The 13906-nt window shown below is 41.6% G+C and overlaps 1 protein-coding gene across 1 annotated transcript in view; it reads left to right on the top strand.

The window, feature by feature from the left end:
- Nucleotides 1-13906, top strand: part of LOC117817997 (A disintegrin and metalloproteinase with thrombospondin motifs 2-like) — a 220011-nt gene that overhangs the window by 177390 nt on the left and 28715 nt on the right. The window contains 1 exon segment of the mRNA XM_034690833.1: nt 7429-7634. Within this exon segment, the coding sequence (XP_034546724.1) occupies nt 7429-7634 (206 nt within the window).

Below are 13906 nucleotides of genomic sequence, written 5' to 3'. Positions count from 1 at the left end.
GCTCCACACTCTGTAGCCTTTACAGCTGTCATATGGCAGCTTAGAAATAATGAGCCTTCAGTACGGGGACATTGTGTGGGACAGCGTGGCATGTTGTTACCTGCCCAGATGCTAGCAGCGATGTTAACAGTCCGCCGGCCGAGCCACTCATCACCATGACAGCCCATAAAGCTGTCAATGCGGAGACAAAATGTCCATGCCCTGAGCTATGTGACCAAAACGTGTCTGTAAGTAAATTAGTTCACGTGTGAGGATGACTGTGCCTCCCTGTGGACAGCCGGCCTTGAACTCAGGTGAGCACTAATGAGTACACCATCAGAAACCTCCCAGCGCCCACTCCCACTCCCACGCTTGCCTGCCTGCTGCCACTCATAAGTGTTCCTGAAATAACCAAATACAAAATAATCTCATCAACTTTAATCATAACTGAGAGAAGTGTGTAGGCAGACCAGATGCACTTAAATAAAGTCATTTTCATGTTATATATAAATACTTATATCATTGTGTCGTAAAATGTCAGACGTGAGAACTGAAAAACATCTGATTTATTTGATTACTTGCGTATCTTTTGAACTAACACAGACAATTTTTCTTCTACATTCTAGACTTTTGTCCTCATAAACACATAATAATGCCAAACCATATTTACCAACACGTGCTAGCCCCAGCTTTATGAACAAAGTAGTTTGTAGACACACTGATATGTTCCAAGAGACCTTTTTGTGAAGTTGTTGGAAGTGGAAATTGAAATTATTTTCAAAGGCCACCGAGCATTGATGTAAAAGAGCTTATACTGCCAGCTAACCAATCCTGTGAAATACATTTATTGTCACCATGTGGTTATGTGTGTCTCAGTGTGAGTGTGGTTATTTGCAACATGACACTGTTTAAATCACTGTATTTTAATCCCTCCATGTAAATACTGCATTTAACGAGTCATGCATTTCCATTCACAGAGACACAATGGGAACACAGACACCATGAAACACAATGGGAATGCTATTGCCTTTAAACTCATCCAAATCACTGCCTGAACATTGATTCACATGCCTGATATTGGCCAATATTGTCCTACACAGAGCTTACAAGTTACAGGTTTTTCTATGTGCAGATATGAAAACTTTGTACAGAACATTTCATGTCATCATATGATTTATATAGCACAGCATGTCTGACTGCGCCAAAAATATAAGTTAGAAAGCAAAATATTTTTGCAGTTGTATTGTATTTACACATGCACAACAATGTAAAAACTTTCTGAAACTTTTTTTTTTTTTTGCGGTCACAGGAGCTTTAATTCAGGATTTCAATAAAGTGTCATATTTATTTATTGTTCTGTTTAAGCAGGTCAGTATGATGTCCTCAGACTTTTCATATCGAGCTCCCACTTTACAATTTCAAAAGTAATATCTCGGAAATAAACCCTGCTGTATGAACTAAACTGTAACCGGTAAAACTCTGTTACAAGAATGTAAACACAATAAGAATATATCCATCCTTCGACACAATCAGGGAAAGGAATAAAGGTATGTTTAGAGCCTTTACTTTAAGCATACCAAAGCTCTCATTCCATCTACTCCAGGAGATCAGGTCAGCAGAGTCAGTTAATGCTATTAAATCCCTTTAAGATAATACTTAAATTAAACTTAAAGAAACTTAAAGAAACTTTTGGGGTAAGCGGCATGTATGAACACAAATGGGCTAAATTTTCTCCCCAACTTTACCCAGACTTTTCAGTGGCCAGCCCCTTGTGCTATATCCACAGGGTGAGTCAAATTGAGATCGCAGGAGGACATATTTCCAATCCAATCCAATGCACTTTATTTATATAGCACATTTAAAAAAAACAATCAAGTTTAGCAAAGTGCTGCACAGTGAGGTAAAATAAACACCCAGAACATAAAACTCTGAACTAGCTGAAGGCGTGCCAGGGAGGCCTGGTTAACGCCAACATACAGTGCATTGCAGTAGTCCAGTCGATGCGAAATAAAAGCATGTATAACTCTCTCAAAATCATTAAAAGATAAAACCGATTTAATCTTAGATAAAAGCCTCAAATGATAAAAACAAGATTGGACAGCAGAATTTATTTGTTTATCTCATTTAAAATCAATTTAAAATATTTGGCAAAATTCACCTCATGTGCAGAATAAGTGAGGGTGATGATGTTTATATCACACGACCAGTGCTAACCCAGACGAGTGACATGTAACAGGATGAATACAAATATCTGAAGTTGAACAAGTTGAAGAATCATTTTCAGGACCAGGACAGTCTTCATGTCTGTTTATTTGCACACATCATTAATATGAATGCAAACTTGTCATCAAACATCAAACTGCGGCCATTGCAGTACGCTTCTGATGTCATGTCCTGACTCCACCACCCAATTTGTCTAGCACGGAGACTAAAGGCTGATTTATACTTCTGCGTCACCCCTACGCAGCAGGGTCTGACGCGGACATTAGCTCCACATACTTGTGCGTTGATGTGTCTGTGTCGCGCAACAATTATCCGCTGAAACACTTGAGGGCAGTGTGGTCTCTCTGATAGCAGGTCGCCTGCTTCCAGCCCCGCTACGATCTCTGTTTACTTTTCCACAGCGATTCAGAGCATGTTATTTTAATCTACTGCTGAAACATGTTGCTGTTTATCATACACACATGATTACATGAAGACTAGAGAGGAGGAGATGAAATACACGGCTGATGTGCGGCCGATGGGGAGTGGGGATCCTGGAAGTGCTGTAAATGTAGGAAATACAAGCCACCGAGCGGACCAATCACAGGGCTTGCGGTCCACGTCGCTTCTACGGGTAGTTACATTCTGGAGGAGGTGCACGTCAGCTACGTGCAGAGGCCCCTGCATAGGTACGGGAGCTACAGGGACCCCCAGCGTAGGCTACGGTGTCAATTTGACGCAGAAGTATAAATCAGCCTTTACACTGTGGGGGACTTCTAGAAAATAAAAGGAGTGCATATGTTGGAGGTTTGATTAACGTGCATACTCATACTGTTGCAACATTCAGCAAAAATGTCATTATAAGGTCCAACATAAATAATGAATTTTTGTATGATCAGTTTTCCTCAGTGGTCAGGCCAAGAACAAATCTATAACATCATGCACACCCGCTCTGATGTCAGGTAGAATGACCACCCTAAGGTCAAAGCCAGTAGTTATTCAGTGCAGAGGTGAATGCAGAGCAGGAGCGTGCCACACCTGACCGCCAAACAGTCACCTCAACCTAAAGTAGTGTGATGTGGTTTGACCTGAGTTATCATCACCATTCCCACAGTCTCATTGAGGCTTGTGGTCCGTCCCTTCTCCCTCAGCCCCCCTCTCTTCCTCACCTTGTTTTCAGTGGGTAACCAGACATTCTTGACATTTTGCAAAGGTTGAAAGACAAAGAACCTTTGTCTCCTAATAAGGCCGCAATCCAGACCCCACCTGAATGAGAATACTGGTGAGAGAGAGAGAGGGCAGTGTGTGTGTGTGTGTGTGTGTGTGTGTGTGTGTGTGTGTGTGTGTGTGTGTGTGTGTGTGTGTGTGTGTGTGTGTGTGTGTGTGTGTGTGTGTGTGTGGGGAGACATAAGTTAAAGGTGGGTGTTTGTGTTTTGAGGGGTGCTTCAGGGAAACAGACATCAGAGTGAACATTTGAATAAGGATTGCAAATGGGTGTTTAGGGCATGAAAAGGGAAACAGTTTAAGATAGGAGGAGACATGTAGGGCAGCATCAGAGAGACAAGAGTGAGGATTCAGAGGCTAATGTAAGAGAAACAAGGTGCTGCACCCTGATACATCACCCACAGTCACACAGGCTCTGTGAGTCTGTGAGAAAACGTTGTCCTCCATCACTGCTATAGCTTGAAGCAGAACTCACAACACCCAAGGTCCTGCTGGTCTCTGCTCATCTCTCTCATTCATCACACCCCTCAGTTCTACCTCAAACCTCCCTCAATCGCTCTTGCTCTTAACTCTTCCACAGTTTTCACTCTAAAAAAAAAAGAAAAGAAAGAAACTTTCTCTAAAACAGCTAAAGAAAACAGACCTCCCAGCTAGGTGTGAGCGAGGACAGAGGTGCAATAAGGTATAAACCATTAGAGCTCAATAACTGGTCAAGCTTGTTGCAACTTTAGTGAACTAGCTTCTTGTTTTCTCTACTTTCCCATCGCCACTTTGCGTTATGTGTACATTATTCCTACCACTTACCATACAGCTGTGGCCCCATGTTATGCAACGTCCCCGCATTGTCTTATTGGCTGTTTTCAAGGTGCTGCAATTTTGCGAAGGCGTGCAGTTAAAAGTGAGAACACAATAGTGTTTGCTCTGTGTTTTGTCTGCACATTACATAAGCAAAAAAAAAGGTAAAAATATCTGGACCTGTGTTTAAAAGCAGATGGTGTGGTTATGACATCAGGCTCGTTAAAGGCAGCTCTAACTAGGGAGAGGCAAGAGTTGTTGTGAAGTTCAGCGCTTTAAATCCATTCCTTTACTAACAAGGGAAAGAACAGTTCAGTGTGTGCGAGCGAAAGTATGTGCCACAGAAATCTTTATGTTCTCCTCTCATAGTCTCTCGTCTTCTACTTCTCCATCTTTGCCCCGCACTTCTCCTGTTTCTCTCTCTCTTTCTGTCTGTGTGGGTATTCTGTCACTCACTGGAATGTGGGCAGAGATGGGATCATATTCAGACTTCCACGTTCATTCTGCTCGCGACTCAGGAGCCAATATTAGCCACGCGGTCGTTGTTTTACCCATGAGCCCGTTGCCTTGGAAACATTGCATAAGAGGGAGTGGGAAAGCGGGATGCCCCTTGCTGATTGGGAGACAAGGTGGCAGATCTTATCTCTTTCTTCTCTCCCCCTGCCTTCTCTGTATCTCCCACCTTGTTCTTTTCCCTCCACTTACCTCTTTAGCTTTTACATAATGTGTCCAAACATGGGTTCTCAAACTGTCCCCTTGTGCCACGTGTTGATAGAACTTGCCACCCCAACACCTCCAAATAAAGCTCCACAGTCAAAAAACAGCGAATCCATTACGGAGCAACAGCCCTGCAACTAAATTAAAGCTCCTGCTGCAACAGTGATTTATAGCCCAATTCAAAATGTTTGTGCTCACACATACACACACCACTCCTTCAGCTGCATTGTGTGCCATCCTTGGCTGTGGGAGGCCTTGGGTGGAATCAGTGAGGGTAGCCCTTTGTTAAATCCACTGAGGCTACATGTTCAAGACTGCGTGACTTGGCCCTCTGCGGCTTCCATACAAGCATGGCAAGTCTTTGTCCCCATACCAGGAGGATGAGGAAGAAAGAGAGGGAGAGAGGGATGGGTGGGGAATGATGAGGGAGACAGCGAGTGAGGGAAGGATGGCCTTGTCTCTGGAGAAAGGATGATATATCTTCTGTATCCTTACTGACTCCAACTATATGCCAAGAAAGTAAGGAAACATTTACTCTTTACAGTCATTTAGGAGTCTGGACTTTAGCAAATACTGTAAAACACTTTGTCTGATATAACTACACTCAAAAACAGAGATCTGGCTAGATCTGTGCTACTGTAAGTTGCACTACTTCCAAAAAATCAACCACAAAATTGAGTTTCTGGTATAGTTCACATTTTTTTTCCTGCAAGTCGCAAGCCAAGGAAAGAGTAGGGTGGGTAGCCCCTGTGTGAGGGAACTGTCTTAATCCATGTGTTTAGCAAGCACCATCTGCTGCCTTTATTCAGATGGGAGTAGAAATATTTGGTTGATTAGGAGAGGATCTGTGTAGCATCACTGCACCGTTACTGCAAGTTACAAGGGACACCCAAGCTTCACGCTGAAAACTGGTGTCTCGGAAAGCAGAGGACAGACACACAGACTTCGCCATACGAGTTCTCAGTGAAGCACACATGTGCATATGGACACACTAAAACACACAACAATACTGTTCAAAACCTTGTAACTCAGCCAAAGGAGGCAGACACACAGGGACACATGCTACCTTTGCTGATTAGACAGGACTACAGACAGATTAATGAGAAATGTCTGCTCAGTCAGGTATTGAGAAAAAAACAGGACAACACACAACCATTCAGTTAAAGTTTGTTAAAGTCAGATTAAATTAAGTTGTGCTAAATGTAAATAAATGTTCAGTCAAGTTGTGAGTTAGTTTTATCCCATTAAAGTGTTGAAACACAAAGTGCCCCCATGTTGATTAAGGATTTTTTCGTTTAGCTGATGAAATGATTAAACGTTGTCACCTTTGCTGGTCGGTACCAAAATTACGAGCTAGTTTAACAAGCTGGGGCGGTCAGGCAGTACAGACCAGCCCAGATAACAGATGGCATTTTGTGATGTGGCACAGTTCAGCAGTATTTTTATCTAGTAAATAGAGATAAAGTTGTATGTAGGCTGTTTCTTACGGTGGCCCTGGGAGCTCACAGCACTGCTTAGGCAAACAAATGCAAAAAGACAAAAGACAAACAAATTAAGAAAACATCTTCATCAATTTGACAACACATGTGCAGCATTTAGAAAACGCGCTGCAAAGACCACAACACAACGGAAGTGTTTCCAGAGGACACTTAAAAGTGATGCACACGTCCAGACACGCTTGTAGTTTAACAGCAGATCACTGTAATAGGCTGAATCATGCGATCACAATGTTGAAATAAATTAAAAAACACTTACTTTTTTATCTCATTTTCCAACACCACTGATGGTAAGAGAACCTTAATAGCGCTGTGACTCAAAATCTGCTTCAACAACACTCCGGACTTGAGCATCACTTTAAAGTGTCCTCTGGAACGCTTCCGTTTTTCTAATGTGTTGTGTTGTGGGCTTTGCAGTGTGTTTTCTAAATGCTGCGCATGTGTTGTCAAAAATACGCAAAGGCGTAAACAGCACAGACATGTGGACGGAAAGCTGATGGTGCTAGCTCTGCTAACTGTAGCCACCAATTCAACATTGTTTACCCTCTGACTCTGCAATCCGGTTTTTAGTCGTGTCAAATCAATGGTGCTCAATTTTGACTTTTCTCTTAGAGTTTTCTTACCCTTAGACTAGTTAGTTAGTCAGAATTTAAATTTCTGTTTAAACAACAAGGAAAGTGTATAGTTTTTACTTATTCTCATTATTGCTATTTGGTAACAGATAATTCAGGTTTCATCTCAAGACAGTGCTTGCATTTTCAGTTTCCTATCTAAGCTTGTGGCTGGTTGCACTATGTCGCAGATGTACATGCTAATGTTTTTCAAAATCCTTACATTGTTGAGGACTACAAAGAGTCAGAAGGATGCTGTAGTTGATGAGTTTCTTACACCAACATTTCAATCAACTACACCCGTTGCTCCATCAATAACACCTCCAAATTAATCTGTTGTGTATTTTTCTATGAAATGTCTCTGTGTCGTTGCAATAACTCATGCTGGGTTTTTCCAACTCCAGGTGCTGATCTGGGAGGTCTGATGGACCTAGAGTCTCTGTACCGCGGCGTGGAGCAGAGCATCAACCACACACGAGCGGGGCGGATGCGCAGACAGACCATGGACAGGGCCTACAACATCGAGGTGCTGCTAGGCGTCGACGACTCAGTGGTCCAGTTTCACGGGAAGGAGCACGTCCAGAAGTACCTGCTCACACTCATGAACATAGTAAGTGTTTACTTACATTAAATGTTTTTTTTACATCTGAGGAATCACATACACACAAACAGACGACTACAACCTCAGAGCACATTTCCAAGTACCTAAAATGTATGCCTGTCCCCACCGTTAAAAAAATGTTGACAGGGAAAATATTTGAGTTGAGTGGAAGTAAAGTCTCAGAGAGGTCAAAGACAGAAAAGAAAACACACACACACACACACACACACACACAGACACAGACACACACACACACACACACACACACACACACACAGACACACACACACACACACACGCACACGCACACACACACACACACACCGAGTGAGATCCAATTCCCTTCCCACATGTTCTCATCCAGCAATCAGCCCCGGGTAATCCTTTCTTCTCTATCTGAATATGATGAGATTTCATTTGTTTGAGTGTGTGCATGTGTGTGTAAATGTGTGTGAGTGTGTTAGGTGAGCCCTGTCCTCTGAAGGAGCTCCTACATATCATTTCATCAGGCTTTGTGTCATGTCATCATTCAATGTGAGTGTGTTTTCTGTGTGTGAAAGTGTGTGTGCGACAGAGAAAAAGAGAGAGACGCAGTAACAGCAGGCAGTTTGCCCCAGGCCACAACAACACTTAGCCAAGCACTCAAACTCCCAGTTGTTTTCACGTGTGTGTGTGTGTGTGTGTGTGTGTGTGTGTGTGTGTGTGTGTGTGTGTGTGTGTGTGTGTGTGTGTGTGTGTGTGCGTGTGTGTGTGCGTGTGTGTGTGTGTGCGTGCACGTGCGTGCGTGTGTGTGTGCGAGCGCACTCACATTCATGCACTTGTGTGTTGGAGTGACAATAAACACACTGCAGACTTTAATCTCTACAAATTAAACCTGTAATGCGAGTGCTTTTTTGCATGCGTTCCTGTGTGTGTGTGTCTTTGTGTGCATGCTCCTGTTTGCTTTTGCTTGCATTGCGACCCACTGCGCAAGGAACCAATCTCCCACTGTTAAGCAGGTGCACGCATACAGCAACAAATCCTACCACACCTCTTTGTCTCAGCTCAGCGCTGGAGAAAGAACAAGAGCTGCCGTGCTCTCTGCCTCCCCTTTTAGATATTTGTTCGACAATACAGGAGGGGGAATTGGCAGCACTGTCGCAGACCCCCTCTAATCTGTGGGGTAGTGAAGGAGAGACAGAGGGAGAAGGAGTATTTTAAACAGCATCCGGAATAAATTACTGACAGCCAGATAAACAGAAATAAATAAATAAGGGCTGCCTCCCACGCGTGGCATCTGGGCGACTTTCTTCTTGAAAGTTTGCTTTGCTCACTTCAGGTTGGGTGTGCACCTCCTCTCCCTCTCTCTCTACCTGTTTTATTTCTTCCCCTCTCTGTCTTTCTCTTGCTCTCCCGGTCTCTCAGCAGTACGGAGCAGCGCTCCACACTGAGCGTCTTTGCATTGTTCCTTCCAAGTAAAATGTGAGTGATAAAACAGTTTCACAAGAAGGTGAAAAGAAAAGGATAAGGATAATCTGATGTTTAGCACAGTTGCCCTCTAAAGGCGTCCGCAGTTAGGACAGGTTTTTGTAATAATTGTGATTGTGGGGCTGCTGAACACAAAAGAAAGATAGGCATGTTTTTCTTCTTTTTCAGGCCCCTTTGAAAGAAGACATTCGTAGAAATAAAGGCTACACGTGACACTACAAGATTAGTTCCTATCTTTCTGAACCTGTTTCTATACTTCTACGTACGATCTCTCTAACTATGTGCCTTTTTTGTCACCCTACTGCAAGGCTAAGTAGAATATATCTGACCAAACAGTCATTATACATTATACTCATAACATTATACTGTACACATGTACAAAGATTCACATATATATCCTATACACAAACATTTTGTCATTCATGTGTATTTTGTACTCTTTCTTTAACCATAAGAGTGTGTAAACTGATCTTTTGTCTTTAGTTGCAGCAGCAGCCGCCATACTGCTGTCTAGCCACCTGGAAAGAAGAAATAAAAGCATGGGTTTAAGTACAAAAGGTTATTTTTATACAGTGGCCATTGTTTCATAAAGTTTATTTTCACTCCTGCTGTTTTTATTCTTTTTTATGTGAAGACACTTTCACGTTTATCTTCCTTTATCTCTGTTTCTGTCTGTTTGAATGACAGCAAGTTAGCTTGACTGTGAAGGTGGACAATATGGTCTTGGCGTGTGTGTGTGTGTGTGTGTGTGTGTGTGTGTGTGTGTGTGTGTGTGTGTGTGTGTGTGTGTGTGTGTGTGTGCGTGTGTGCGTGCGTGTGTGTGTGTGTATTTGTGCATGTATATGGATGGAGGAGGATAGATAGGGGGCGGTACTGCTGTCGACAAGACATCAAAGCACACCCTCAGAAAACACAAAATCCTGTCTGCTAAGTTCAATACGAGTGTCAAAGTGTGGGTGTGTTTGTGTGGTGTGTGTGTGTGTGCGTGTGGTTAAATGTGTGCATTGGTAATGCTACATCCCACTCCTTTCTCATGTGTTTACCTCTCATCCCCACTTTTTTATTTTTGTTCACTTCATGAATGTTCAAAACTAGGCGGAACAAGAAGTTTTAATTTATCTATGCATCAAAGGATGGTAAAGTGCATGCAAACACACACACTTGGTGTAAAACTTTAAATATTTTGACAATGGACAGCAGAGAGTCTCCATTCTCCTTTCTCTGTCCATCATTCAACATAAATCATGAAGTGGGCTTTACGTTTGAGAATATTTCTATAACTGATCAGAAACTAAAGTGATCTAAAAAGAAGGAGGATGAAGGGTAAAGTCATAGATTTGAAAGCTTCCTCATCTCTAGGGTGAAAACAAAGTGAGATCAATCTGCACTGTTGTTGAAGAGAGGCTGCATTATAGTGAGAGGACAAAGACTAACACTGGCAGCACACTCTTTTAAGATCTGAGTGAAAGCAAGCTAACACCCATTGTATTCATACAAGCCTGATACAAACCAATGTAACCATACATTAATTTATGAAGATAAAAATAATTCAGAATTTTCCTATCACTTGAGATTTTATTTAAACTCTCGTAGTCCAGCTGCACTACAGAGGTTGTTTCCTCAGTTCATTTTAAGAAAGACCAACTTTTACATAACAAATCATTGTTTGCATCATACTTCCTGTCAACAATCAAATCTTGTTTTTTTGTTAGCATGTCCAATATTTTTTAAAGTTGTAAATACAATATATACCGTCTAAACTTAATCAAAAATGATCAATAGAGGCAGCTGCTTTTGGTGTTAACAGACTGTTTAATAGCCTGTTTAATTTAATGACTGTTTAATAGCCTGTAGTCCCGTTGGAAGTATTAGGCAAGGCTTGATATACCCATCAGTAGGTCAGAAGATTTATAAGTAAGGAATAATGTATAGTGAGCAGGGTGGTGATCCATCCAGGGTATGACCAAGTGGCAACCTCCGGTCTAAAAATATGAGTCCAAAGCTGAAGTGCTAAAAACTGCAGTTCACCGAGGATCTGCTTGAGGCTGGCTCCGGAAGTACCGGAAACCACATACACACCAATTCTAAGAAGATGATCTTTACAGAAGAAATAAACATGTTTACAGCCTGGTACAAAAGACGAGTGTAGTCTGGATAGCTCATTTCTCGATCAGCACACACTGTACGAGGGTGCATTTTTTCTAACGCGGCAATTTCCAAGATATTGAGATCACGAGTCTTCCAATGAGAGGCACAGCTGACTTGATTGACATGCAGGAACACTGTAGCTGTTGGCTAGGAGGCTCAAAGCCCTCCGTCACACTCGCTCGACAGCAGCAATATGGCTGCCGTCGACGATTGGCCTCAAAACAGTGCTTCAGAAACAGATGGGTGACGTCACGGATCCTACGTCAATATTTTATACAGCCTATGGTTATGACAAGACCCTGTCTGGAAGAGAGGGAGTCTCAACTCACCCTGTGAGGTTTCAGTTTGCATAACAACCTGCTTACTGTACATTATTCCTGGTATTACCGGCTATAAACTAAAAGTACAAACAAGTTGAAACCAAGTATTGTTTTAAAGATTATTCATTTATTTGTGCAGCTAAAAAAATCATCCCTCTCTTTTGACTGAATTGTTCTGGCGACAGCACTCTTATTAGCCTACTTAAGGGTCAAATTATTAAACTTGATATTTAATTTCATGTTAAAGTAAAAAAATTAGCCTGCTTTACTGTTCTTACTGTTACATATTAAACTTTACATTTGCATTAAAAGTGAAGTCTAGATATTAGCGTTTTCCTGTTGTCAATCTAACAGGTGCAGAACAGCAGCACCTGTATAAGGTCCTCTTCCCCATAACTTCTATGATGGCATTTTCCTCTCATTCAACCAGTCCTGTCACACAGCCAACACTCATACAGTGAGGCAGTTTGTGACAGCTCTTAGGACATTTTCACGCTACTTTTCCTTTTATTCTTTTCTCTGCTGTTGGCTGCAGCCATTACCCACAGATTAAAAAGGTTTTATTCCCTCCAAAAAATAGAGTAATATTAAAAATATCCTCCAGAAACAAATGTTTTTGCCACAATGTCAGCTGGAAGAGGTAAAATCATGAGCTTTATAAATATGTTGGACTCCTTTCCATGGATCGATTCAATATGACGCGTATGATCTGATTGTCACTTTCCTTCCTTGATAAACACATAAACTCAGTAGTTAAAACCAGTTTTTATCATCTGAGGCTTTTATCCAAAATACATCTGTTGTATCTTTTAATGATTTTGAGTGGTTGATCCATTCTTTTATCTCGACCCGTTTGGACTACTGTAATGCACTTTACACTGACATTAACCAGGCCTCCTTCGCTCGCTTACAGTTAGTCCAAAACGCAGCTGCTCGCCCGTTTAACAGGAACCCGCAAGCATGAACATATCAGCCCCATTCTCGCCTCCCTCCACTGGCTCCCTGTCCATTTTAGAATTAATTTTAAGATTTGAATGTTTGTTTTTTAGTCACTGCATTGTCTGGCACCTCGGTATATCTCTGATCTCATAAAAATCTACACCCCCTCCAGAGCACTGAGGTCTGCTGATCAGATGCGTCTCGTCGTGCCAAAAAGCCGACAAAAGACGAGGGGAGATTGAGCTTCTTCAGTGGTAGCTCCTAAACTGTGGAATGGGCTACCCACCCAAGTCAATATGGCCCCCACCCTGAATACTTTTAAATCTCGTCTTAAAACTCATTTTTTCTCCTTGGGTTTAAATACAGCATGAAAGTTTATGTTGGTCTCTGTCTTTTAATGTACTGTATTTTAAATTTTACTATTATTTACTTCTACTGTTCGTATTTGTTGTGCAGCACTTTTGGAAACTTGTTTTTAAAATGTGCTATATAAATAAAATGGATTGGATTGGATTGGATTTCCTTCCTCTTGCTAATCAGAATTGATAATTGTTGAAATGGGGTTTAGACCAATCAGAATCAAGCATTTAACACAGCCGGTGGAATTTGGCTGGAATTTGGCGCCCGAACATTTCAGAATTTTAAAACACAGTACTCAACAAAGCTTAAAAAGTAAGTAAATATATTTTATCTGACATGACTTAATGTAAGGCAGTAAAAATAACTCATCTGTGACTGCCATAATCTTCACAAACCCCAATCTCCTGGGTAAGAGCTGTGAAAGCAGCACTGCAACCACCTGATGCAACCTTTCTCGGTCTTTACACCGCATACTTTGCTTTGCTCTTGCCATCGTTTCTACAGCAACTAAGCATTGATGCCTCAGTGTAAATGTAATGCAAACCATAAACGCAAGATAGTTACCAGATGTGAATGAAGGTGAATAAATGTTACATTAAGTTAAGTAATAGGTCAAATGTGACTAAAGATTAGTTGATTTGTAAGTGTGTTTTTGTGCAAGGGTAGAGGAGAGAAGGAAGAGGGTGAGGAAAATAATGAAATCGTATTGAAATGACTAAATAACATTTGTAAAGTGAGTCCAGAAAAAGGAAGAAAACAGAAAGAGGGAATAGGAGAAGACATGGCTGGTGGTTTTGGTAACTGTGACATGTCTGAACTCAAAGTAACAAAGCAAGTTCGGCTCTTAACAATAAGTGCGTTGTAGCTACAACCAATCTGGTAAACCCTGTAAAATATGTTGTGTGCCAAATGCCAAGCGGAGGTCATTGTGCTGTAATTTTCCTGTGGTTAACATCGTAGTGATAGATTAAGTGGGTCATGGTGATTTTTCTGTCTCACCTTTTAAAGGGGACCTTTATGGAGGTGTTTCAAAGTGTTAATCACTCT

The sequence above is a fragment of the Notolabrus celidotus genome, chromosome 8 (genome assembly GCF_009762535.1).
Source record: "Notolabrus celidotus isolate fNotCel1 chromosome 8, fNotCel1.pri, whole genome shotgun sequence".
Classification (NCBI taxonomy): Eukaryota; Metazoa; Chordata; class Actinopteri; order Labriformes; family Labridae; genus Notolabrus; species Notolabrus celidotus.
Note: the sequence above shows the minus strand (reverse complement) of the source record. Positions and strands in the feature narration are given on the sequence as shown.